Source organism: Aspergillus sclerotioniger (assembly GCF_003184525.1).
Source record: "Aspergillus sclerotioniger CBS 115572 chromosome Unknown BO94scaffold_4, whole genome shotgun sequence".
Classification (NCBI taxonomy): Eukaryota; Fungi; Ascomycota; class Eurotiomycetes; order Eurotiales; family Aspergillaceae; genus Aspergillus; species Aspergillus sclerotioniger.
In genome coordinates, this window is record NW_020290994.1 from 1,189,830 (window position 1) to 1,212,001 (window position 22,172).

At 55.7% G+C, this 22,172-nt stretch overlaps 5 protein-coding genes across 5 annotated transcripts; 2 read left to right on the top strand and 3 right to left on the bottom strand.

The window, feature by feature from the left end:
• Nucleotides 1-100: 100 nt before the first annotated feature.
• On the bottom strand, nt 101-2,378 carry BO94DRAFT_572318 (uncharacterized protein; the record flags this gene model as incomplete). The annotated part of the gene is made up of 2 exons (XM_025614915.1): nt 101-2,305; nt 2,355-2,378. 2 exons carry the CDS (start codon nt 2,376-2,378, stop codon nt 101-103), a joined length of 2,229 nt encoding a protein of 742 aa, XP_025471533.1.
• A 1,310-nt stretch (nt 2,379-3,688) lies between these two features.
• Nucleotides 3,689-4,905, bottom strand: BO94DRAFT_531708 (zinc-binding alcohol dehydrogenase family protein). Its single transcript, XM_025610960.1, has one exon. It carries the CDS (start codon nt 4,803-4,805, stop codon nt 3,858-3,860), a length of 948 nt encoding a protein of 315 aa, XP_025471534.1. The 5' UTR covers nt 4,806-4,905; the 3' UTR covers nt 3,689-3,857.
• A 766-nt stretch (nt 4,906-5,671) lies between these two features.
• Nucleotides 5,672-18,285, top strand: BO94DRAFT_621233 (polyketide synthase; the record flags this gene model as incomplete). Its single annotated transcript, XM_025616988.1, has 3 exons — nt 5,672-10,000; nt 10,051-14,917; nt 14,971-18,285. 3 exons carry the CDS (start codon nt 5,672-5,674, stop codon nt 18,060-18,062), a joined length of 12,288 nt encoding a protein of 4,095 aa, XP_025471535.1. The 3' UTR covers nt 18,063-18,285.
• A 351-nt stretch (nt 18,286-18,636) lies between these two features.
• Nucleotides 18,637-20,395, bottom strand: BO94DRAFT_485057 (putative cytochrome P450 monooxygenase). The gene is made up of 2 exons (XM_025608974.1): nt 19,294-20,395; nt 18,637-19,224 (listed from the first exon to the last, which is right to left on the bottom strand). The coding sequence occupies exons 1-2, from the start codon at nt 20,264-20,266 to the stop codon at nt 18,809-18,811; spliced, it is 1,389 nt and encodes a 462-aa protein (XP_025471536.1). The 5' UTR covers nt 20,267-20,395; the 3' UTR covers nt 18,637-18,808.
• A 143-nt stretch (nt 20,396-20,538) lies between these two features.
• BO94DRAFT_572322 (S-adenosyl-L-methionine-dependent methyltransferase) lies at nt 20,539-22,108 on the top strand (the record flags this gene model as incomplete). The annotated part of the gene is made up of 4 exons (XM_025614916.1): nt 20,539-21,032; nt 21,094-21,220; nt 21,285-21,748; nt 21,804-22,108. The coding sequence occupies exons 1-4, from the start codon at nt 20,720-20,722 to the stop codon at nt 22,106-22,108; spliced, it is 1,209 nt and encodes a 402-aa protein (XP_025471537.1). The 5' UTR covers nt 20,539-20,719.
• Nucleotides 22,109-22,172: the final 64 nt, after the last annotated feature.

Consider the following 22,172-nt stretch of genomic DNA (forward strand, 5'->3'; position numbering starts at 1 on the left):
GTCTGTCAAAGAGACAATGAGTTGGACCAAAGTATATTCCAGTTGGCTACTGGCATAAAAGGAGGCATCTCAACAATATCTACATCTAGAATGATCGAGCTCAACATCCTAAGTACGAATCTAAAGGTAATGATAGCGTGTCCAACCCGGCCACCTCGGTACAGACTCCCAGGGCCACAATCAAGGCATGTGCCACTGTATCCTGCTCATCACCGACTCCTCCTCCCGATCCCAGCAATACATCAATGTATGCCGCCCCCGCTGCAAACAGCATGAACTCACCCATGGAATGCATCCCCGCTGCACATTGCATCCGCTGCTTAAACACCCGCGCCACATCCCCGACTACCCCTCGCAGGTACTTGCGAGACGACCCATGCAGCGTGGGAAACGGGTTCTCTTCCAGCTCACTGATGAGATCGAGAACCAGCGTTGCCGCAGCCTGTCGTTGGACATTGGCGCAGCGCGTGTGACTGTGCACCCGCAACGCCTCGTAAGGATCGGCCACTTCGGTTATCTCCGTGGTAGTAGCGCCAGTGCCGGTGCAAGTGGCGCTGTTGGCCAGGTCGAGACCGACATCAAGCGTGGTTTCAACGGCATCTAAGTCGGATGTCCGAAGCGGGTACGTTAGGAGAAGGGCAGCAGTTTCCATGCGCATTTGTCGGGAATAGTAGGAGGCCGGCTTGTCGGTGGTTTCGTTGGCGTAGGGATTGTAAAGGGCCAGCACAAACGGGCGCGTGAAGATGTCAAGCATCTTGATCTGGAAATCGGTCGGCTGGGATTGGGACTGGGACTGGGGCTGGCTTATATCGCGCAGGGCTTTTAGGTTGGCGTCGCACGCCGCGATGAGTTCCGTGGCTAGTTGCTCGCTTTGTTCGTACGTCCGAATCCCCATAGGGGTGTGGATCGTGTGTAGAATCCGAAGACGCAAGCGCTGCGTGCGTGCTAGAAGCACGAGGACGGTGGATGAGGTAAAACCTGTCGTACCAAAGCCGATATCGACCAATTCATCGTCCAGGCTGGATGGAAGCTCGCTGTCGTAGGTCTCGGGGGCAAGGGGCGGGGGCAGGCCCTCATCCAGGCATAATTGCAGGGAGAGCTCCATCATGGTGGCCCATAATCGGCGGCGCAGCTCCACTTCATTATTGGAGCCAAACGACGACCTGGAAGGGCGGGGCTCGCGGTGCAGGCTCATCCTGATGCCGATTCGGACCGGGTCATAATCACTGAGAATGCGCTGGTGTTGTGTGTTCCGGGTGAGGGTGAGGAGACATACAATCTGCGCGACGCCCAGGTGTGCATGTTCGCCAGCAGCGGTCTTCTGCTCCACCCATTGCTTCACCCAGACAATCCAGCTGGCATGTTCCCGCCGCAGAGTTAGATCACCAAGGGCATTGGGTTGAAGACACACGCTGTTGCCGAGCACGACAATCAACAACAGTTGGCAGGCGATGTCCTCATCGGTCTCCGTAAGTTGGGATGCCGACCGTTCCCAGAAGCTCTCGTAGCGTTTCCTAAAGGTCGGTCTATCCAGGATGCGAAGCACGGACTCATAGGTTTCCAGAAAGGCGTTCAGAAGCGCGTCGCATCGTGGCCGAGGCGGTAAAAAGTCCCGCGCCGCGGGTGCAGTTAAGGGCCTGGTTGGTGGTCGACTGTGCAAAGATAGAGATGCTCGCCGCTGACACTGTTGCTGGGCCGACTGCTCCAGGCGGCCGACGGCCTCCATCACCCACTGGAATGTTTCATCTTCGGGACGCCGTCCTCCTCCCTCTACCTCGGCCTCCTGGCCTGCGTAGGCCCGGAGAGACGACCGTAGCCCTTCATGTTGGGCTGAGAGCTTGGGCCACGGGGTCTGCCCTTCGAATCCGCCATCCAAGGCCAGACTCCCCAGTGTCGGCTGGATCGGAGGACTGGGTAAGTGGCTGCTCATGTTGGTCGAAGGAAGGCCGGGAGGCGTCCACAAAGGAGTCATGTCGAGCGGTTGAGAGGTCGATCTGGTGGCAGGGATATTATTCATGGCGGAGGGTTGTAATAGTCCCATGTCCAATAGGCTCTGGTCCAATGATTCGCAGGGGTAGGCAGTGCGGGCAGAGTGACTCCCCAGATGTGCAAAGACCTTCAACATCATGCCGTAGTCTATAGTACTGCCCTCGTTGCTGGTGCCCGACTGGCTGCTGCTAATGGCAACGAGGTCTGGGTTGCCCGACTCGGAGAGATGGGCGTTGCTGCCGTCGTCGCTGCTATTATTGTTGACCGTCCTGGTCTGGCCGATCTTGTCGTGCTTATTGTTGTTCTTATAGATACACTGTAGGTGCGACCTGATGACCGCCAACGGTTATTGATTGAATTCCTACTTGAATGGTGGACTGGGGATACATGCTTTTGGCATGGCCCACAGGGCTCCGCCAGATCGCAGGCGATCTTCCGGCGACGGCACTCGGTGCACGTCACGGCTGGCCGACGACGCTTATGAGGGGGGCCTGGCTCCATTCTGATCTGGTCAGGGTACAAATGCAATAGGGTTACGGTGAATGGACGGGGCAAAAATCGTGTCGTGAATGGAGAGTTTACCAAGGGGGGTTGGGAACCGACCAGAGGAGAGGAATGAGAGACAACCCCTCGGATTTATAGAATCAACTGCCGGGCTGTCAGCAATACGACTGATGCAACTGCGAAAGATGGAGCGGGGAATGGGTCAATTGAGCATTACCAACTAGTACGGCTGCCTGCCTGAACCAGATCCAGACTCTCGATAATGGTTGTCCGGAACGTTCCCCGGTTACCTGAGGCCGCACTTCCACCTGCATAAAGGCTGCGATTATTATTGCCTGTTGGGGAATGGAGCTCGAAGATAGGCCAATTGGTTCGGTGGTCATCATCGTGGGATCTGCGGGGGTGCAAGGCTGTAAGCATGAGGATTCTCCGCATGGATTAGCATCTCCTTCCCCCCTGGTGGTTTCACGAGGCACTGATATTTTCGCGGGCCAGGATTCAGCATACACACTGACAGACAGATCACCGCCAATCTGGTCAAGATTGCTTCATTGCATCGAGACTTCGAAGTTTCCGGAAGGCTGCTCGATATCGCGTGTCGATGGATCCTGCACTGTTCCCACTATCTTGCACATCCGATCCGAGCCCTCCGCGGCGGGACTGCCAACTCGGGCGCCGAAGTATTGCTGAATGCTTCCAAGCCCCCATAAGGACGGGCTTACTCTAGGGCAGTGTGTTTTGCCCTGGCTGCAGATCCGAATTCCCCGATGCCCACGAGGGTTGATCTAGCTGGAGACATAGTATCTATCCTCTTGGCCGAGTGGTTTGTTGTCATATCCGAGATGGCCTGGCTGATGGGGTGGTTTGACTATCCGATGTAGATCGGTAGGAGGCTAGTAGTAATGCTAAACACTCGCTCGCTCTAGTTGCAGATGGGGGCCGAGATTGCGTGTTATACTTACTCAGCTCAGCAATTACACAGTACTACTACTAGTATAGTAATATTCTTTTTGAAGGATTTTCAGTCATGGCCTATGTATGCTTCAGACATCACTACGCCACTTAGAAATGGGGTCGGACATGGTGGTTAACGGTGGGGTTCAGCATCTTGACTGCCCCCTCAGTACTACTACATAGTAGTAGTCGCCCGATCCTGACAACTCAGCCCAACGGACGGTTGTATAGACACCCCCTCCCCAAATAGAAAGATCAAGATATTAAACTTGCTAGTTAGCCTATCGCTGACACATCCTAGGATATAAGCGAAGGATTGGCGCGGACATACGGAAACGAAGTTACCGGGCATTCTCAAGATGCCGATGGAGGTATCCAATTCAATATCGGTAGTAGTGGTGGGATTCATTCTAAGCAATGGGATACACCAGCTTTCTACCTTGAATCTGTCCACTTCGAACCTCCTTCATGCCTTCCCCAATGGCTGCCAGTCCACCACTTCGCTCTTCAACCGGGAGTGGCTCAATCCTACCCTGATCGAGCAGCTGTTGCGACACCACGTACCAGGACTCCGCGGTGCGATGATCGTGCGGGCGGGCATCCAGGTTGTATGGAGGCGCCCATGCCACTGGATGACCGAACTGGGTGTAGGTACACACCCAGTCAGGCTGAACACTCCGCCGGGTATGGCAGCGTAGGGGGAAGAAGTCCAGGGCCACGTATCGGCCGCCCTCGCTCCCCAGAGCCTCATAGCACAGGGCCATGGAGGAAGAGTCCGTGATACAGTCGAGGGCTAGCCCCAGGGTACCCGCCGTGTACTCGCCGATCTGCGCACTGCAATCGGGTGAATGATAGTCAAACGTGGCAGCGGCCCCCAGTCGAAGGGCCCGTTCTTTGCTCGCGTCGGAGCAGGTCGTGATGGGCCTGAAGCCGGCCCACTTGAGTATCTGGATCGCCATGCAGCCCGTGGCCGTGCCGCCCCCGTAGACAAGTACATATGGACCCTCCGATGGAGTCTGCAGATTATTGTTGCCCTGGGGCATGGGAAGCTTCATGTACTGGAATAGGGACAACCCCACGGTCGCGAGCGCGGTGGGCAACGTCACCGCGGCTGCCAGGTCCATGCCATCGGGGACGCGCCATACGAGGCGAGATGGTACCGCCACGTACTGCGCAAAGGCGCCATTATCGTGTCGCAGTGGGTTGTTCCCAAAGATTCCTCCCACGACCCGGTCACCGATCCGCACTGGGGCCGTCTTATTGTTGTTGTTGTTGCTGTCAGCGCCCACATTGTTGCCTAGCGCAGCCACAATGCCCGAGAACTCGGTTCCGGCCGTGGCGCCCACCGTGGGCGACATTTCGGCGGACTTGCTGTCGACGGGTCCGAGGGAGACATAGGACACGCGCACCAGAACATCCCAGGGTTCCAACACTGGCAAGGCAATGTTTGTAGAAAGCGTAACGGTGCTGGGCCCGGTAATTTTCAGAGCCTGTTGGGTGGCGGGGAGGGAAACGGACAAAGTCATCACGTGCTCGAAAGAAAAGTGAAGTGAAACTGAGAGAGGGTCGGAAATACTCTCCTTTGCCTTTGCAACACTCATCTCCAGGACGTCGGTTTTAAACCATATCCCGCACCCTTTTCTTATGAACATGCGGGAGGGAATTGGTAGTATTACGAGGGCTCTACGAGCTACCACTCATGTCTTTGGAACCCTTTCGCTGTGGACTGTGTGTCGGAAATATTCCCCGGAGAAGTCCCTGGGGAAATCCTCGCCCCGGCCATAAGGTAGGATTCCCGGGGTAACCAGTCCAGACACCCCGAAGAACAATCCTCTGCAGCGAAATCCCCGATGATGTGAGCATTGGCCCTCTTACCCCGGAGCTACCTGCCCAGCCAGCTACCTAGGGAGGCTTCACAATATCATCTCGGAATATTCGACTGGCCCGAGAAAGACGGCCCAGACGACCCCGGAATACAATCCACCTCACTGGTTTGGACAGACTGCAGGCATGCTACCAGTCGCTCTCCGGGATTTGTACAGATGGTCCCAAGACCACTCTTGATACATATTCCCCCTTCACACGGCACAATGGGGACCCTAGCAAGTTGTTGCGGCTGCCGTGTCTATTGGATTTATCATACTCTCTTTTGCAAGCCACGCAACTGTTCCCTCGTGGATCTACGACGTTTTCACCCGGCGGCATAGGTCAACTCTCGTACAAGATGACGAAACAAGACTACCTCGAGGAGCCCATTGCCATTATCGGCTCATCATGCCGCTTTCCAGGCGGCGCAAGTTCTCCATCAAAGCTGTGGGACCTGCTGCATGACCCCCGCGATGTGTTGAAAGAGTTCGATCCCGATCGCATGAATCTGAAGCGATTCTACCACACCGATGGAGAACACCACGGGTCGACAAACGTGACGAACAAATCCTACACATTGGAGGAGGATACCAGGGTTTTTGATGCCGCGTTTTTCGGCATCACGCCAATGGAGGCTAGGGGGATGGACCCCCAGCAGCGCCTGCTACTCGAAGCCGTCTACGAAGCCTTTGAGTCGGCTGGAATGACCCTTGAACAGTTCAAGGGGTCTTTGACTTCAGTTCATGTCGGTGTTATGACAAGCGACTGGACGAATATCCAGCTTCGTGACCCCGAGACGCTGCCCCAGTACGCAGCAACAGGAACTGCCAACAGTATCCTATCCAATCGCATTTCATATATATTTGACTTGAAGGGACCATCTGTCACAGTGGATACAGCATGCTCGAGTTCGCTAGTCGCTTTGCACCAAGCCGCACGAGGCCTTCTCGACGGGGACAGTGAAACGGCTATCGTCGCGGGGGTAAATATTATTCTGGACCCTACCGTCTACATTACAGAATCTAAGCTACACATGCTCTCCCCGGATGCGCGCTCCCGAATGTGGGACAAGGGGGCCAACGGCTACGCACGTGGTGAGGGCACGGCTGCGCTGGTCTTGAAGCGTCTGAGCCAGGCCCTGGCTGATGGAGATGATGTAGAGGCCATCATTCGTGGCTCTGGCGTTAACTCTGATGGTCAGAGTCCGGGTATCACGATGCCCTTTGCCCCAACACAGGCTCAATTAATCCGGCACGTCTACCGCCGGGCCGGTTTGGATCCATCGAGAGACCGGCCGCAATACTTTGAATGCCACGGTACGGGCACTCCAGCGGGCGATCCGATCGAGGCCCGAGCCATTAGTGAAGCCTTCTCCACTGACTCGGGTGCGATATCAACCAATGACCCCATGTACGTTGGGTCCATTAAGACAGTCATTGGCCACTTGGAGGGCTGTGCAGGACTCGCAGGTGTGATGAAATCGGTGCTTGCCATCAAACATCGTGTCATTCCCCCGAACCTTCATTTCAACGAGCTGAATCCGGCTATCGCCCCATTTTACGGTCCATTGCGCATCCCAACCACCCCAGTGCCCTGGCCGAAGCTACATCCCGGCGAGCCTGCTAGAGTAAGCGTCAACAGCTTCGGCTTCGGTGGGACTAATGCCCACGCCATCATCGAGAGTTTTGAAGACAACACGGCTATCGCCCAACAACCATCCAATACCGCTTTTGGGCCGTTGCTCTTCTCAGCTGCATCCGGGACTTCCCTTTTAGCAACTGTTCGGGCTCACCTGCAGCACCTAAAGAAACACCCTGAGGTAAATTTGAGCGACCTGAGTTCCCTGCTCCAGACGCGGCGTTCCACCCATCGAGTACGCGCCCACTTCTCCAGCTCTTCACGAGACGACATACTGGCAAGCATGGAACACTGGGTGACCAGCAACGAGAAGATCCCCAGTGGCCAAATTGGTTACCATCCTCGCTTGTTGAACCCCAGTGAAGTGCCCGGCGTGCTTGGTATCTTCACAGGCCAGGGGGCTCAATGGCCAGCGATGGGGCGCGAGCTGCTGGACAGGTCACCCGTCTTCTGCCAGACCATTGCGGACTGCGAGGCCGTTCTCCGGACGTTGCCTGCGAAGGATAGACCGACGTGGTCGCTGGAGCGAGAGCTCAGAGCGGACGCCGCATCGTCAAGGATTAGCGAGGCAGCAATCTGCCAACCGCTATGCACCGCCGTGCAAATAGGTCTGGTGGATATACTAACCGTTGCTGGAGTTCACTTTGACGCAGTCATTGGTCATTCATCCGGGGAGATTGCTGCGGTATATGCAAGCGGTATTATCAATCGCGCAGCGGCCGTACAGATTGCGTATTACCGTGGTCTCCACGCCCGGCTTGCGCAAGGCGGACAGGGACAATCTGGAGGCATGCTTGCAGTCGGGGTATCGCTCACAGAAGCCACGCAGTTCTGCAGTCAACCGCGATTTGGAGGTCGTTTGAGCGTAGCGGCCAGCAATGCTCCGCAGAGCGTGACGCTGTCCGGAGATCTGGATGCCATCCGGGAGGCGAAAGATTCCCTTGATGCGGATGGCATCTTTGCGCGTCATTTAAAGGTGGACACTGCATACCACTCTCATCACATGCAGCCCTGCTCAGACCCTTATCTTCAATCTCTGCTCGCCTGCAACATCGAAGTCAAAAAGCCCGCTCCCGGAAAGGCTATCTGGAGCTCAAGCGTGCGTGGAGATACCGAGCTGCTCAACGGAGACCTGGATGACTTGAAGGGTTCATACTGGGTTTCAAATATGCTCCAGACTGTGATGTTCTCTCAAGCTCTTGAATCTTCCATTTGGCATGGCGGGCCGTTTGACCTCGCGATAGAGGTCGGCCCGCATCCCGCACTCAAGGGGCCAGTGGAGCAAACTCTCAAGGCTGTCCATGGCCCCGTGCCCCCGTATACGGGATTGCTGAAACGCGGCGCTAGCGATATGGGAGCCTTTTCAACCGCCATCGGCTCCATCTGGGCACAACTCGGACCGTCAGCCCTCGACTTCGCTGGTTTTCGTCGAGCGCTCTCTGGAGACGGAGGCAACACGCGTGCAGCCCTCATTTCGAAGGACTTACCGGCGTATCCGTGGGAGCATGACAAGTTATATTGGCGCGAGTCGGCCATCTCACGACGCTACCGTATCGGAGATGATGTGGGCCATGAGCTGCTAGGGAGGCCATGCGCCGACAGCAATCCGCATGAGCTACGCTGGCGGAATATACTCCAGCTGGGCGAGATACCCTGGCTCCGCGGCCATGAGGTACTTGGTGAAGTGCTACTTCCGGCAGCAGCCTATGTGTCTCTTGCTCTCGAGGCCGGACAGCAGATGGCTAGTCGGGCTGGGCGAGCTGTGAAATTGTTTGAAGTTGAGAACATCGATATCCTTCGACCTGTAGTGGTGCCAGACAACAAAGACGGCGTCGAAACTGTGTTCGCAGCTCACTTGTCCGAGGGCCTTAACATTAACCCCATTCGAGCTCGAATCTCATACTACGTCTGCCCCGACCAGGGGAAAGGAACAATGGTACATGTCTGCAATGGTGCGCTTGTTGTCCATCTCGGCGAGCTGCCCAAGGAAGAGCCCGTTTTACCGCCGCGCCAGGCCGCATCCCGGAACGACCTCGTTGAGATAGACTGTGACCGTGCGTATAATATGTTTCATAACGTCGGACTGAACTACGCGGGTTCATTCAGAGCCATGACTCAAAGCAAGCGGGTTCTTGGCTATTCCACCAGCACGGCAGTGTGGTCCAGTGACTCTTTGAGTGACAACATGATTCTACACCCGGCCATGCTGGACGTCGCATTCCAGTCTCTCTTTGTTGCTCTCGCCCATCCGGCCAGTGGTCAGATCAGCTCCGCTCTTCTTCCCTCCCGTGTCGAACGGGTACGAGTCGCCCCACACCTGCAGCAGAGGCCAGTGGGGGTGGATATCGGTGCTGACATAGAGAGCTGGGTTGTGCAACAGAGCGCCACCTCCTTGGTTGGAGACCTCAACGTCTACGACTGTGCGTCCGGTTTGACATTCGCGCAAGTCGAGGGCCTGACGCTCAACATGATTGGAGAGCAAGATTCGTCGCAAGACCGACCCATGTTTGCCCAAACAGTCTGGGCCCCAGACATTGCCAATGGCTGGCCAGAAGTTCTTCGGGATGATGTAGAGGACGCAAAGGTTCTCCGACAGGCCGAGGACTTTGAGCGTGTCGCGCTGTTCTACTCCCGGCGCCTGGCCGAGGAGATCGCCACCGATGAGCGGAGCAAATTGCAATGGTACCATCAGCGGATGCTGACCATGAATGATGAGCGACTGGGTCTAATTAAAAGTGGTCAGCACCCCATCATCCGTTCGGAATGGTTGGATGATGGCCCAGAAGCCCTCGAGAAGATCGATCAGATTCATGGCAATCCCGTTCAGCTGCGTTTACTCCATGCCGTGGGAAGCAGGTACCCACGCATTCTCCGGGGCGAGGTCGAACAGCTGCAGGTAATGAATCAGGACAATTTGCTCAATCGCTTCTTCACAGAAGACCTGGCATGTCTGCGGGTCAATCAATTACTGGCGGATGCAGCCCATGAGATTACCTTCAAATACCCACGGTCAAATATCCTTGAGATTGGGGGTGGCGCCGGTGGCACCGTAAGTGGGAACATGACCTGTTTGGATCGAAGCCACTAATTCCGTGTTAGGCGCGAACTGTGCTCAACAAGATTAATGACGCATATGCCTCGTATACCTTCACTGATATCTCATCTGTTGTTCTTGCGCAAGCCAGTGAGACTTTTGCAGACTTCGCCTCCAAGATGAAATTCGCAACCTTGGACATAAACGACGACCCCTCTGCGCAGGGATTTGCTCCAAACTCGTACGATATCATTGTTGCCTCTAACGTCCTACATGCGACCAAGAATCTCCAAAGCACGATGAACAACGTGCGGTCAATGCTCCGTCCCGGTGGCTACCTCCTTATCTCCGAGCTCACGGGAATGGAGGGTTTGAGCAAGCCATTTTTGTTCAGCGGACTTCCCACCTGGTGGATTGGTGAAGAGCCAGACCGGCAAATGCAGCCCATTGTGCCGATCCTGCGCTGGGACGAAGTCCTGCGGGAGACAGGGTTCTCAGGCATTGACATGGAGCTACATGACACGGCTGACGAAGCCACACAATCCTCGGCCCTGTTGGTCACTCAGGCCATTAGTGATAGTTTTCTGCATCTTCGTGAACCACTCCTCACCATTTCCGCAAACCCAGCTCCTGTCGACGGCCTAGTGCTCATAGGTGGCAAGAAATTCCCAACAACGAAGATATTGACGGCCATTCAGAAGCTCCTACCGCAATCCTGGCGTGGGTATGTGCGCACGATTAGCAGTGTTGACGCCGTTGAGACTTTGGCTGATGTTGGGCCTAATATGGATATTATATGCCTACACGACCATGACGAGCCCTTGTTTGCCTCGACAATCACGGAATCTCGCCTAACAGCACTGCAGGGCCTACTGATGAGAGCCCGCAACCTGATCTGGGCCACCAGCGCTACCAACGGACATTCCCACCCCCCCCGGGCCACCATGATCCACGGCATTTCTCGCATAATGCCAGTGGAAATGCCTCATATCTATTTTCAGGTTCTTGGCTTGGAAGCCGGTCTATCACCCTCCGTTGCGGCCCAACACTGCTTGGAGGCATATTTACGCGTCAAGGAGACAAGGCAGGAGCTCGCCGAGAATCCGGGGAATGTACCAATGGAGGGCAAGCTACTATGGGCACGTGAGCCGGAGGTGGAAGTGCTGAAGAACGGGACAGTCATCATCCCTCGAGTCATTCCGGACCATACCTTGAACTCGGTGTTCCTGGCAGCCAAACGCACTGTGACCCAGTCTTTAGATGCGACTCACCAGCCGGTTCAAGCGGTTGCTGGAAGCACCAGGATGACTATTCAGGCGATTAACCCCCGAGAGGGGAGCAGTCCTGGCACTGTCCCCGTTCAGGTGGAGTTTGCTTTGCATATTCCCGCCCGCAATGGCGATGGTGTATATCTCATCTCAGGAAGAAGCCTGGATTCACTTGACACCAGTATCGCTGCGTCTGAGGTCAATGCCTCGGTGGTGCATGTGCCCACAAGTAGGCCAGAGAAAATTGCCTCGGAACTCTCTAGGCCTGCAGTGCTTTTTGCCGCAGCGAATCACGTCCTGTCAAGAACCATTGCAGACCTTGCATCGCCCGGCAAGCCTATTTTGGTGTACGGCGCCGAGCCAGCCTTCGCATCGGGGATAGCAGATGAGCTTGCAAGGCGTGGTATACATCCTTACTTTGCTTCCTCAGAGTCTGATGCGCCTGACTCTTGGATCAAAGTGCACGCCCAGTCATCCAAACGAGCGATTAAGCGGATTCTTCCTCATGATGTTGCAGTCTATGTAGACCTTAGCCCATCGCCATCGTCCATTGGTGACCACCTTCGGGGCAGCTTACCTACCAATTGTACCACAGTCGAACTTGATAGGCAACTTCTAAGGAGGGCCTTCTTGGATGACGCTCTCAGAGCATCAGCCATGCTGGGGAAGTCTCATGCGGAGGCCCACAAGCAGGGGGCCGATACAGAGCTGTCTTGCGAGGTCATAGAAGCACCCGAACTTGCCAATGCCACTGTTGCGTCTCTCGAAACCAAGTACTATGTTACGGATTGGCGGAAGCGGGACAGTCTTACGGTGACAGTCCCACCGCTCGAACCGCGAGGTCTGTTTCGGCCTGACCGCACGTATTTGATGGTCGGTGCTGCCGGAGGCTTGGGACTATCTCTGTGTAAATGGATTCTGGAGCATGGGGCGAAGCATTTGATCATTACGAGCCGGAACCCCACCGTCGATCCGGCTGTCCTTGAAGATGCTCGGCGTGTGGGAGCGTCGATCCATGTTCTCCCCATGGATGTTACCGACCGTGCATCAATTGAGAGAGTTGTGCAGCATGCACGGGACACGCTGCCGCCCATCGCTGGTGTCTGTCAATGTGCAATGGTTCTTCGAGACCGACTCTTCCTCGATATGAGCATTGACGAGTTGAACGGAACCCTGGCGGCGAAGGTGGACGGGACTGAGAATTTGGATGCGGTCTTTGGTGACGCGGAGCTCGACTTCTTTGTGATGCTCTCTTCCTCTGCGACGGCGATTGGCAACATTGGACAAGCCAACTATCACATTGGCAACATGTTCATGACTAACGTAGCCGCACAACGACGGGCACGAGGCCTGGCTGGCTCGGTCATTCACATCGGACATGTCACGGATGTTGGTTACATTGTCAAGACCAAGGAGCGTACCGATCAGCTGGCGGAGCACTTTGGCTCCATCCGCATGATGCCCCTATCGGAGACAGACGTCCACCACGCTTTTGCTCAAGCTGTCCGTAATGGGCGACCCGGCAGTCAACTATCTTCCGATATTATCATGGGAATAGAGCCGCCCTCCAAACCTTCTCCCCGGGGGTTGACCGATGACAGCATTCATTGGCTTAAAAACCCGCGTTTGAGCCACATGACCCCAATTGCGTCATTGGATGGCGGCGCGAATGGGAACGGTCAAACAGTACCTAGTGCTCTGGGTAGTGTCTGTCAGCGCGTTGAGGACGCAGAAACCGAGGAAAAAGCTGTGTCGGTAGTGATCGATGCCTTCTGCGCCAAACTAGACAAGACATTACAGCTTCCTGACGGTCGGGCGGCGGAGAATGCTGACCGGGCGGTCATTGATTTCGGAATTGACTCCCTGGTTGCAGTGGAAATACGCAATTGGTTCTTGAAGGAGCTGAGCGCCGATGTCCCCGTGGTCAAGGTTCTGGGTGGAGACAGTGTGCTGCAAATCTGCACGACAGCTGCCAGGACCGTCCTGGCGAGGAGTATGAGGGACGAGAGAAAGAAGCCCAAGGCTGATAAGGCTGTTCACTCTGCTACTCCTGCCCCTCCTGAACTTCCTGTGTCTGCACTTCAGGCACCTTGTGTCTCCTCTGTTCCTGTTTCCGCTGCTCCTGTACCTCCCCCTGCTACCACCATAACTACATCCGCCGACGCCATACCGACCCCAGGTGAGCACCGCCCAGTATTGGTTGGCATGAAAAGCAGCAGCACTATCCAAGATGAGAACTGGGAGGACTCGGCAGCTTCCAGCCCAGAACTCGGTTCTAGCTCAAACACGTCTCTACACGAGCTCGAAGGCTCTGCATCACCTCTGTCCGAAGTTATCTCAGAGGAAGACCTGGCTAAGACAAATGAGACTAAGTTAGATGCCGGGAAAGCTGCTGCGAGACCTGTAGTCGTCCGCGAGGAGCGTATGTCTCGAGCGCAAGCGCGAATTTGGTTCCTCAGCAAGCATGCGAGGGACCCGGCCGCCTACAACATGGTGTTCCATTATCAGGTGAACGGCAAGCTGAACATGATGCGGCTGCGCCGTGCATTGGAAATGACCACAGACCATCACGAGTGTCTGAAAATGTGCTTCTATCAACGAGTTGGCGATGGCCAGCCGATGCAGGGGCTTATGAAGTCCTCTGCCTACCAGATCGAGCACATCACCGACGGCAAGGATGATGACCTCAAGCAAGTCATGGCTTGTTACAAAACTCGAGTGTGGGATCTTGAGGCTGGGCAGACTATGGGCGTCGCTGTAATCAGCCGCAGTGCTGATAAGCATGACTTCGTGTTCGGATATCATCATATCGTTACAGACGTCGTCGGTTGGTTGATGTTTTTGCAGACTCTGGATCCTGCATACCGTTTGCATCCTCTCAGTCGAGATCAGACTGTGTCACATATTGAGTACACCCGGCGGGAACAGGAACAGGAGGCCGCAGGCAGATACACCCAGCCATTGGAGTTCTGGCAAAAGGAGTTTGCCACCCTGCCTGAACCGTTACCACTGTTGCCTTCGGCGTCCGTTCGCACACGCCCGACCAGACAGCCCCAGGACCAAGATATCCGCAAGATCCAAAGCCAGTACCGCACGCTCTCACCCGATGTCGTTGCTATGGTCCAGGCTACTTGTCGCCGGCTGCGCGTCAGCCCCTTTCATTTTTACTTCGCCGTCTTACAGGTGTTCTTGACCCAACTGGCTGGCATCGAGGATGTCTGTACAGGGATCGTGGATGCCAACCGCGGATATGACGAGCTCGCCGCCCGCATGGTAGGCTGTTTTGTCAACGTACTCCCAGTCAAGGGCCGTGTGGCTCGAGGGGATACCTTCGCTGGTGTTGCTCGTAACGCATCACGAAAGGCGCTTGAAACATTTGCCCATGCTGGCGTACCTTTTGATGTTCTTCTGGACGCACTCAACACCCCTCGCTGGGCGGATGGCGACACCGCCCCTTTGTTCCAAGTGGCGATCAATTACAGGGCTGCCGGCTGGGGTGAGCTTCCTCTAGGGGCTGATTGCCGCATGGCTTTGACTTTGGATGACGGCAAAGATGCGGAGCCCCCATATGACATCAGTCTTGGGATCATGGATCTTAACGAAGGCTGTACTCTGGATTTTCATTGTCAGGGTGCATTGTACAGTGCCGAGGCAACGGCGGAGAGTAAGTATTGGTCTGGAGTCTGGGATTGATCAAGATACTTACTTTGCATATAGTGTCGGATAGCTACGTGCGCCTGGTCGAGGCATTTGCCGCCAACCCGGACATGGTCGTTGAGGACTCCCCTGTCTACGATGGGGCCCGAGTGAGCCAAGCTTGTGAGCTTGGAAGAGGGCCTGAGATCGACTTTAGTTGGCCGGCCACGCTGTCTCAGCGTTTCAAGGATGTGTGTCGTCTACATGGCGAGGATCCCGCTGTGATTGACGACACTACCACCTTATCCTACGACGAACTTGCGCCTCGTGTTGATTCGGTATCAATGGCCTTGAAATCCGCGGGCTGTGTTGCAGGAGACCGTGTTGCTGTGCTCTGCGAGCCATCCGTGGATAGTGTCATTGCGTTACTTGCAGTCCTCCAGAGCGGATGCGTCTACATGCCACTGGATACCAGCCTACCGGCAGCTCGACATGCCGCTATGATCCGCACCGCCGAACCGAGCCTGCTGCTTTACAACACTTCACTGGAAGACGTGGTCCTCCAGCTGGCTGAAGAGTCGATTGCTACCTTTCAGGAGATATGCATTGACGATGTTACGGAGACCAGCTCTGGGGCCGACATGCCGTGCCCGTCCGACCCTTCCGCGCCCGCCATTCTGCTCTTCACCAGCGGCTCCACGGGCACGCCCAAGGGGATCTTGCTTACTCAGGGTAACTTTGTGAACCACCTCGCTCTCAAGGTGAAGGTGCTTGGGCTGGGCCAGGAGCAGGTCCTACAGCACAGCTCCCTTGGGTTTGATATGTCGGTAGTGCAAACGTTTTGTGCGCTCGCTAATGGTGGATGCTTGGTGGTTGCTTCTCGTCACAAGCGCCGTGACCCCGTGGCCCTCACAAGTCTGCTGCACAAGCATCGAATCTCCCTCACAATTGCAACGCCATCAGAGTATCTGGCTTGGTGCCGCTACGGCTCTTCCTCCCTGAGGGAACACGTAGCGTGGCGGCATGCATGCATGGGTGGCGAGCCCATTTCGTTGCAGCTCAGGAAAGAGCTACTTCTGCTCGGCTTGAAGGGATTGCAGTTCACCAACTGCTACGGCCCGACCGAGATCACTGCTGCAGCCACATTCCAGTTGCTCAGCCTAGATGATCCGATTAGTTCTACAAGCGGCGAGACCGAACAGCAATTGCGATTGAAGCATGCAGTTGGCAAAGCGCTGCCAAATTACACGGTACGAATCGTCGACTCTACTGGTCGGCCACAGCCTGTGAATCATAACGGCGAGATCTGCATCGGCGGCAAGGGAGTCGCTCTGGGGTATTTTGGCCTGCCCACCGAGACGGCCCACAAGTTTTTCATCGACTTGCAAACGGGCCAGCGTCTCTATCGTACCAGTGACCAAGGCCGTCTATTGCCTGATGGCACCCTACTCTGCTTTGGCCGCCTAGAGGGCGATACCCAAGTCAAGCTCCGTGGTCTCCGGGTGGAACTGGAAGATGTCGAAGCCGCTCTGTTACGGGCCGCTGGTGGTCTCCTTTCCAGCATCGTCGTCTCTGCTCGAGAAGAAATTCTAGTAGCACACGCAACGGTAGCATCAAGTCTCAACCGATCGGTGAGTGACTCGGAGCTCGCGGGCATCCTGCGGCGGACCCGACTACCGCAATACTTTATCCCGGCTGCGATCATCGTTCTGCATGCTTTGCCCACCAACGCCAATGGGAAGCTGAATCGCAAGGCCATTGCGGGTCTCCCTATCCCTACCTCAGGTGTCAATAACCCCGGGGAAGCTCAGGAGGAGGTGACGATGAACATCCAACAGGGCGAACTGCGGCTGCTGTGGGAACGGGTGCTACCGGCCAGCTCCGCAGCTACATTCGGCCGGATCACCCCGTCATCCGACTTCTTCCTGCGCGGTGGCAATTCGATGTTGTTGATGCGCTTGCAGACTGTGATTCGGGAATCGATGGGTGTACAGGTCTCTACGCGAGACCTGTACCGAGCCAGTACCCTTGCTGACATGGCGAAAACCGTCTTTGAAGGCCGCCAACGCGCCGCTGCTGCCAACGGGGACCCCGAGGACATCGAATGGGCCACGGAGACAGCCATTCCAGAATGGCTCAAGCAAAGAGTGCAACAGCTAACACCGCTGCCGGCTGAGCCGAAGACGGATGGGCTCCAGGTCGTCCTGACTGGGGCGACCGGGTTCCTTGGTGGCCGTATCCTCCAAACCCTGCTGCAGTCCCCGGCTGTGCAGAAGGTGCACTGTATTGCCATCGGAGTCGATGACACGCATGCGATACCGCAGGATAAAGTTCAATACTACCAGGGAAACCTAGCCGATCCGAAGCTAGGGATCACTGAGGATGAGCACGCTCTGCTGGAGCGCACGGCCGACGTGATCATCCACGCCGGCTCCCACGGGCACTGTCTGAACAACTACGCAACCCTTCAAGCACCGAATGTAGCCGCCACGCACCGTCTAGCAGCGCTGGCCCTCCCTCGATCAGTCCCACTACTCTTCATCTCCTCCAACCGGGTCTCCTTGTTGGCGGGCCAGACAGAGCAGCCGCCAGTGTCGATGGCCAACTTCGCGCCCCCGGTTGATGGCCGCGAGGGTTTGACCGCCACCAAGTGGGTGGGGGAGTCCTTCCTGGAGTCGCTACACGACTACTACACTCGCCATCAGCAAAAGCAAAAGGGAACCCAACCGCACCGACCTTGGTCCGTCGCGGTGCATCGCCCCTGCATCGTCGTCGGCGACCAAGCACCGAACTCGGACTCAATGAACGCCATCCTGCGCTTCTCGTTGATGATGCGCTGCGCGCCGTTAGTAAAGCACGGCCGTGGCTACATTGACTTCAAGCCCGTCGACGAGGTAGCCGCAGATATTGTCGAGGCGGCCATGCGCATGACGCGCGCAAGCGCCGATGACCAAAGAGTACAGTTTTTGCATAGCACCAGCGGTGTCAAGGTGCCTCTAGACGGATTTCGAGAGCATCTAGAGAAGGTCTACGGGGGTCAATTTGAGGCGGTTGAAATGCAGGAATGGGTGGGAAGAGCGTCAAAGGCCGGCATCGACCCGTTAATCACGGCTTATCTGAACGGAGTGATGGATACAGACGAGGAAATGGTGTTTCCGTACCTTGGAGCCTGAGTATGATTTTCTTCCAAAGTGGTGATCTGGCGTTGGGGACATGTCATATTGTATAAAGTTAGTTCAATTGTGTCTGTCTTTAAACTCTGTGATTTGCGTTACTTGCTAGCTACCTACCCACCTATCTGGCTCCATGGGTAGTTCCTTCCTATCCTGAGTCATTGGCCCATCGCGTCTTGTAATCAATACTCTATCTTACCCATCTCCAGATCAATTAATCATTAAAATGGAATACGAAGTCAAGAAGGGAGTACACTACACTACCTTTCGTGAGTAATTAGTCACATGTTTAGTCTACTATATCGCTCCTAGTAGTTTTCTATCGCCAATCATTAATAATCTACACCCTCCAATTATACTTAGTAGCTCTTACCACATAAACCATGTAACTGGTATTTGGAGAAGGAACTACCGGGGAAATCTACCACAGCAAATCGTAGCCGACAGTCCTATCTAGACAAATCTGACGAGATACTCAGTATCCCTTGGTCATAATTAGTGGTGACTGAAAGAACGGTTGGATCGATGAATGCCAACCAGTTCTCGGTAACTACTTGTTAGCTAGTAGTTTGATGTATCCTTACTATGTATACTTGACTGGCAATCACAACTAATAGTATATCAATCATCACAACAGACCATAACCACAATTCAACTCAGTTCACTTCCTTCATGTAGAACCACATCACAGCCTGCATCTTCAACCACTAATGTCATTTGAATTCCCTTTCCCGCAAGCCATTCATCTATTTATAAACCGCAATCTGAACCCCATGCTTATTCGACGGTCCAATCCGCATCACCGGCCGATAAGGCCGTGCATCCCGTGCCTCAAGCCGTCGGTACTCGCGCGCCATACGCACAAGCATATACGCACACTCGGTCTGGACCATCATCTGTGCCGGACAGCGGCGCGGCCCGCCCCCGTACGGCACGAATCCCCAGGTACCGCGTCGTCCGTCCCAGCGTTCGGGCTTATATTCGTCCGCGTCCGCGCCCCAGTGATCGGGGTCCCGGTACATGACGTTCTTGCTGACGGAGACTATCTCGCCCTTGCGGACGCATAGGGGCGCTTGGCCATCACGACCTCCTCCCAGGGGGAGAACGGTGTCGGCGAGGCAGGCGCGTACTTGGGTGACGTTGTTGGGGATAAGGCGGTGGGCTGGGGAGGTCAGGTAGGGGTTGTAAGTATAGCTGTCTCTGGGTGGATGGGGCCAAGATGCAGACTTACTCTCATTCATCACCCCGTTGAGGTAAGGCATATTGCGCAGAACATCAAAGGTCAAGGGGGCGTCCTTGCCCAAAGCGGCAACCTCCTGCCGTAGGGCTTGCCAAGCTTCCGGATGGCGAGCCAGATACCAGATGCAGTTGGCGATAAACATCGAGGTGGTATCGTTGGTCGGCACAATGATCAGACAGACCTGGGAGCGCAGACCCTCGAAATCGCCGCGCATTTGCTGGGCCATTGTCCACAGTAGATCGGTGCGCTCGGGCCCGACTTCGTGGCCTTCCTTGATGAGCCGGTCACGCTCGTCCAGCTCCGCATATGTGGAACGGATGTTATCATTGACGAAACTGTGGATGTCATTCACGGCCTCGAGCCACCATCCCCAGTTGAAGGCCCACATGAAGCGATGCGCCTGAGCACGCAGTCTTGCACCGCGCAGGGCCGTCGTCATGTCCCAGGCAAACTTGGCCCGAGATGCATCGACCAGCGAATCCAACGACTTGCCGAAGATAAAGTCGCTGTTAATGTCGAGGAACCAGCGTTGCAGCAGGGGCTGGACATCAAAGGTCTCGCCATCCGTCGCGGGGAATAGCCTCAGAAATCGATCGGCGAAGGGCTTGATGCGATCGGTGTTGTGGTAGACGTCGCGCTCAAAGAACGGCTTGATCAGCGTGCGACTAAACATCCAGTCGGCACCATCGGTGGTGTTGACGCCCTTATCGGCGAATGGCATGGTGAATTTGGAGTTGCGGCGGATGGGCTCGACACCAAAGTCCTTGAAGTGGGTGGAATACACGGCTTTGAGAACGGTGGGCTCACTGGAGTAGATCCAGCGCCCCGTGAAGAACTGCAGCGAGAAGGTTTTGGGCTGGTTCTTGTGCAAGCGACGCAGCCAGTCGAGGTAGGTGTCTGTTCGGAGCGCCCACATTTGGCTGACGACTGTATCAAGTCCTAGCCAGCGGTCCCATTGGAACATGCGGGGGGCAGGCTGCGCGCCATCTTGGTCGGCTTGACTGTTGCGAACAAAACCGTTAAGGAGAACGGCGATGATGCCAGAGGACAGGAGGAGAAGGGGCAGCTTGATGCTGGAGATTGTGAGGAGGTCGATGATGGCCATCTTGATGGTGTGAGCTCCGAGAACCTGCGTGACCGACCGCTGGGGTTGAGGGACTAGAAATGAATGGGAAGAAAGCTGAAGAACTGGGAAACTGGGAAACTGGGAAACCAGGAGGTCAAGGGCGTGCATCCCGGACTAGGATTGTGATATGTTTCGAATTCTCCGAGCCAGGCCCGGAGTCCCCGATTGTCCCGCAAATCCGGCCCGGGATATTCATCCCACGGAGTATTGCCTGTGATATAAACAATCCGAGCGCTGTGGATTCTCTCGATCATTCCAACCACTACGTCCCCTCTGCATTTGAATCCTAAGATGGCGTCCGATACCAGTGTGGCAGATACGCTCGAAACCCTTGCGGCCAAGCTGGTCCACCAGGCCAAAGGCCTTCGTGACGGCAACAGCGCCACTCCGCAGCAGCATGAGGACCTCGTTGACACTCTGAAACGGGTTCAGGATGCTGTTTACCTCCCGCGGGATGACCTGGCGGCAATGCAAATGGGCTTCGTCACGGCGGCGGCCATCCGACTCCTCGTGCACTGGAAGGTCTTGGAGAAAATCCCCGACACGGGGAGTATCCCGTACGAGGAATTGGCCACTCAAGTGGGCGGAGACGTGGGGATCATCAGTAAGCCATTCCAACTCCGTTGCGCATGCGTCAATGAGTTCTGACTGTGACGTCCTCTCAGCCCGTGTCTGTTGGCTTCTCGTGGCGGCCGGCTTGTTGGTGCAGAAGGGGACTGACCGAGTGGCCCATACGGCCAGGACACGCCTTTTTGCCGGAGTCAATCCCCTTCGTGCCTTGTGGCTGATGGCGTGAGTGGCATCCGATATATCCCCGGCATGTGGCTTGTGGCCAGTACTCATGAGATCCCTCCAGATACGACGAATATGTCCCCGTCCTCCTCGCCATGCCCCGATACTACGATGTCTACGGCATCAAAGAGCCCACGGGCCGTCTGCACACCATCAAGGCTTTTACCGAGGGCTCGCCCGACCTGACTGTCGGGGAAATCATGAGCCGACATCCTGAACGGACCGCCAACATGATGATCAGCATGTCCGCCATGGCCAGCCAGTATCCTCATACCGGCTTCTATGACTTCGGCTGGGTGGTGCCCAAGGCCGCGGAAGATGCCACCAGACCCCTGATCGTGGACATCGGGGGCGCCAAGGGCTGGACCCTGCAGGCCATCTGTCAGGAGACCCCGGGGATCCCCATCAGTCGATGCGTGCTGCAGGATTTGCCCGGGGTGATCCAGATGGTTCAGACGGTTGGGGACGAGGACATCCGGAGCGCCCAGTTGATGGCCATCGACTTTCACAAGGAACAACCCGTCAAAGGTAGGTCGTGTCTCTCTCCTGTGTGTGCCGAATCCATGCAAACTGACTGCTCCAGGTGCATTGGTTTACATGATCCGCCGGGTTCTTCGGGACTTTGGTGATGATGAGTGTGTGTCCATTCTCCAGCATGTGGTGGCTGCTATGGCGCCCGACAGCAAGCTGTTGATCGCCGACACCGTCACCGGAAATCCACCCTCCTGGTTTCCCGCCATGGTGGACTTCTTGCTCTCCGCCATCGGGGGCAAGGAACGAATCGAGGAGGATTTCCGCAAGATAACCGAAAGAGCCGGACTGAAGATCACCGGCGTTCACTATTCGGATAAGGCCGAGTTCGCGATGATCGAGTGTGAGAAGACCTGATCCAGGAAAGTAGGCCTGCTCGGAACAATGGTGAGGGTGACTGTCTATATACATAGTCTTAGAA

Coding starts and splice junctions, on each gene's coding strand:
- BO94DRAFT_531708 (XM_025610960.1), bottom strand. CDS start 4,805: ATGTCGCCCACGGTGGGCGCCACGGCCGGAACCGAGTTCTCGGGCATT.
- BO94DRAFT_485057 (XM_025608974.1), bottom strand. CDS start 20,266: ATGTTCCAATGGGACCGCTGGCTAGGACTTGATACAGTCGTCAGCCAA. Junction 19,225..19,293: donor CAACGGGGTGATGAATGAGA/GTAAGTCTGCAT, acceptor TGACCTCCCCAG/CCCACCGCCTTATCCCCAAC.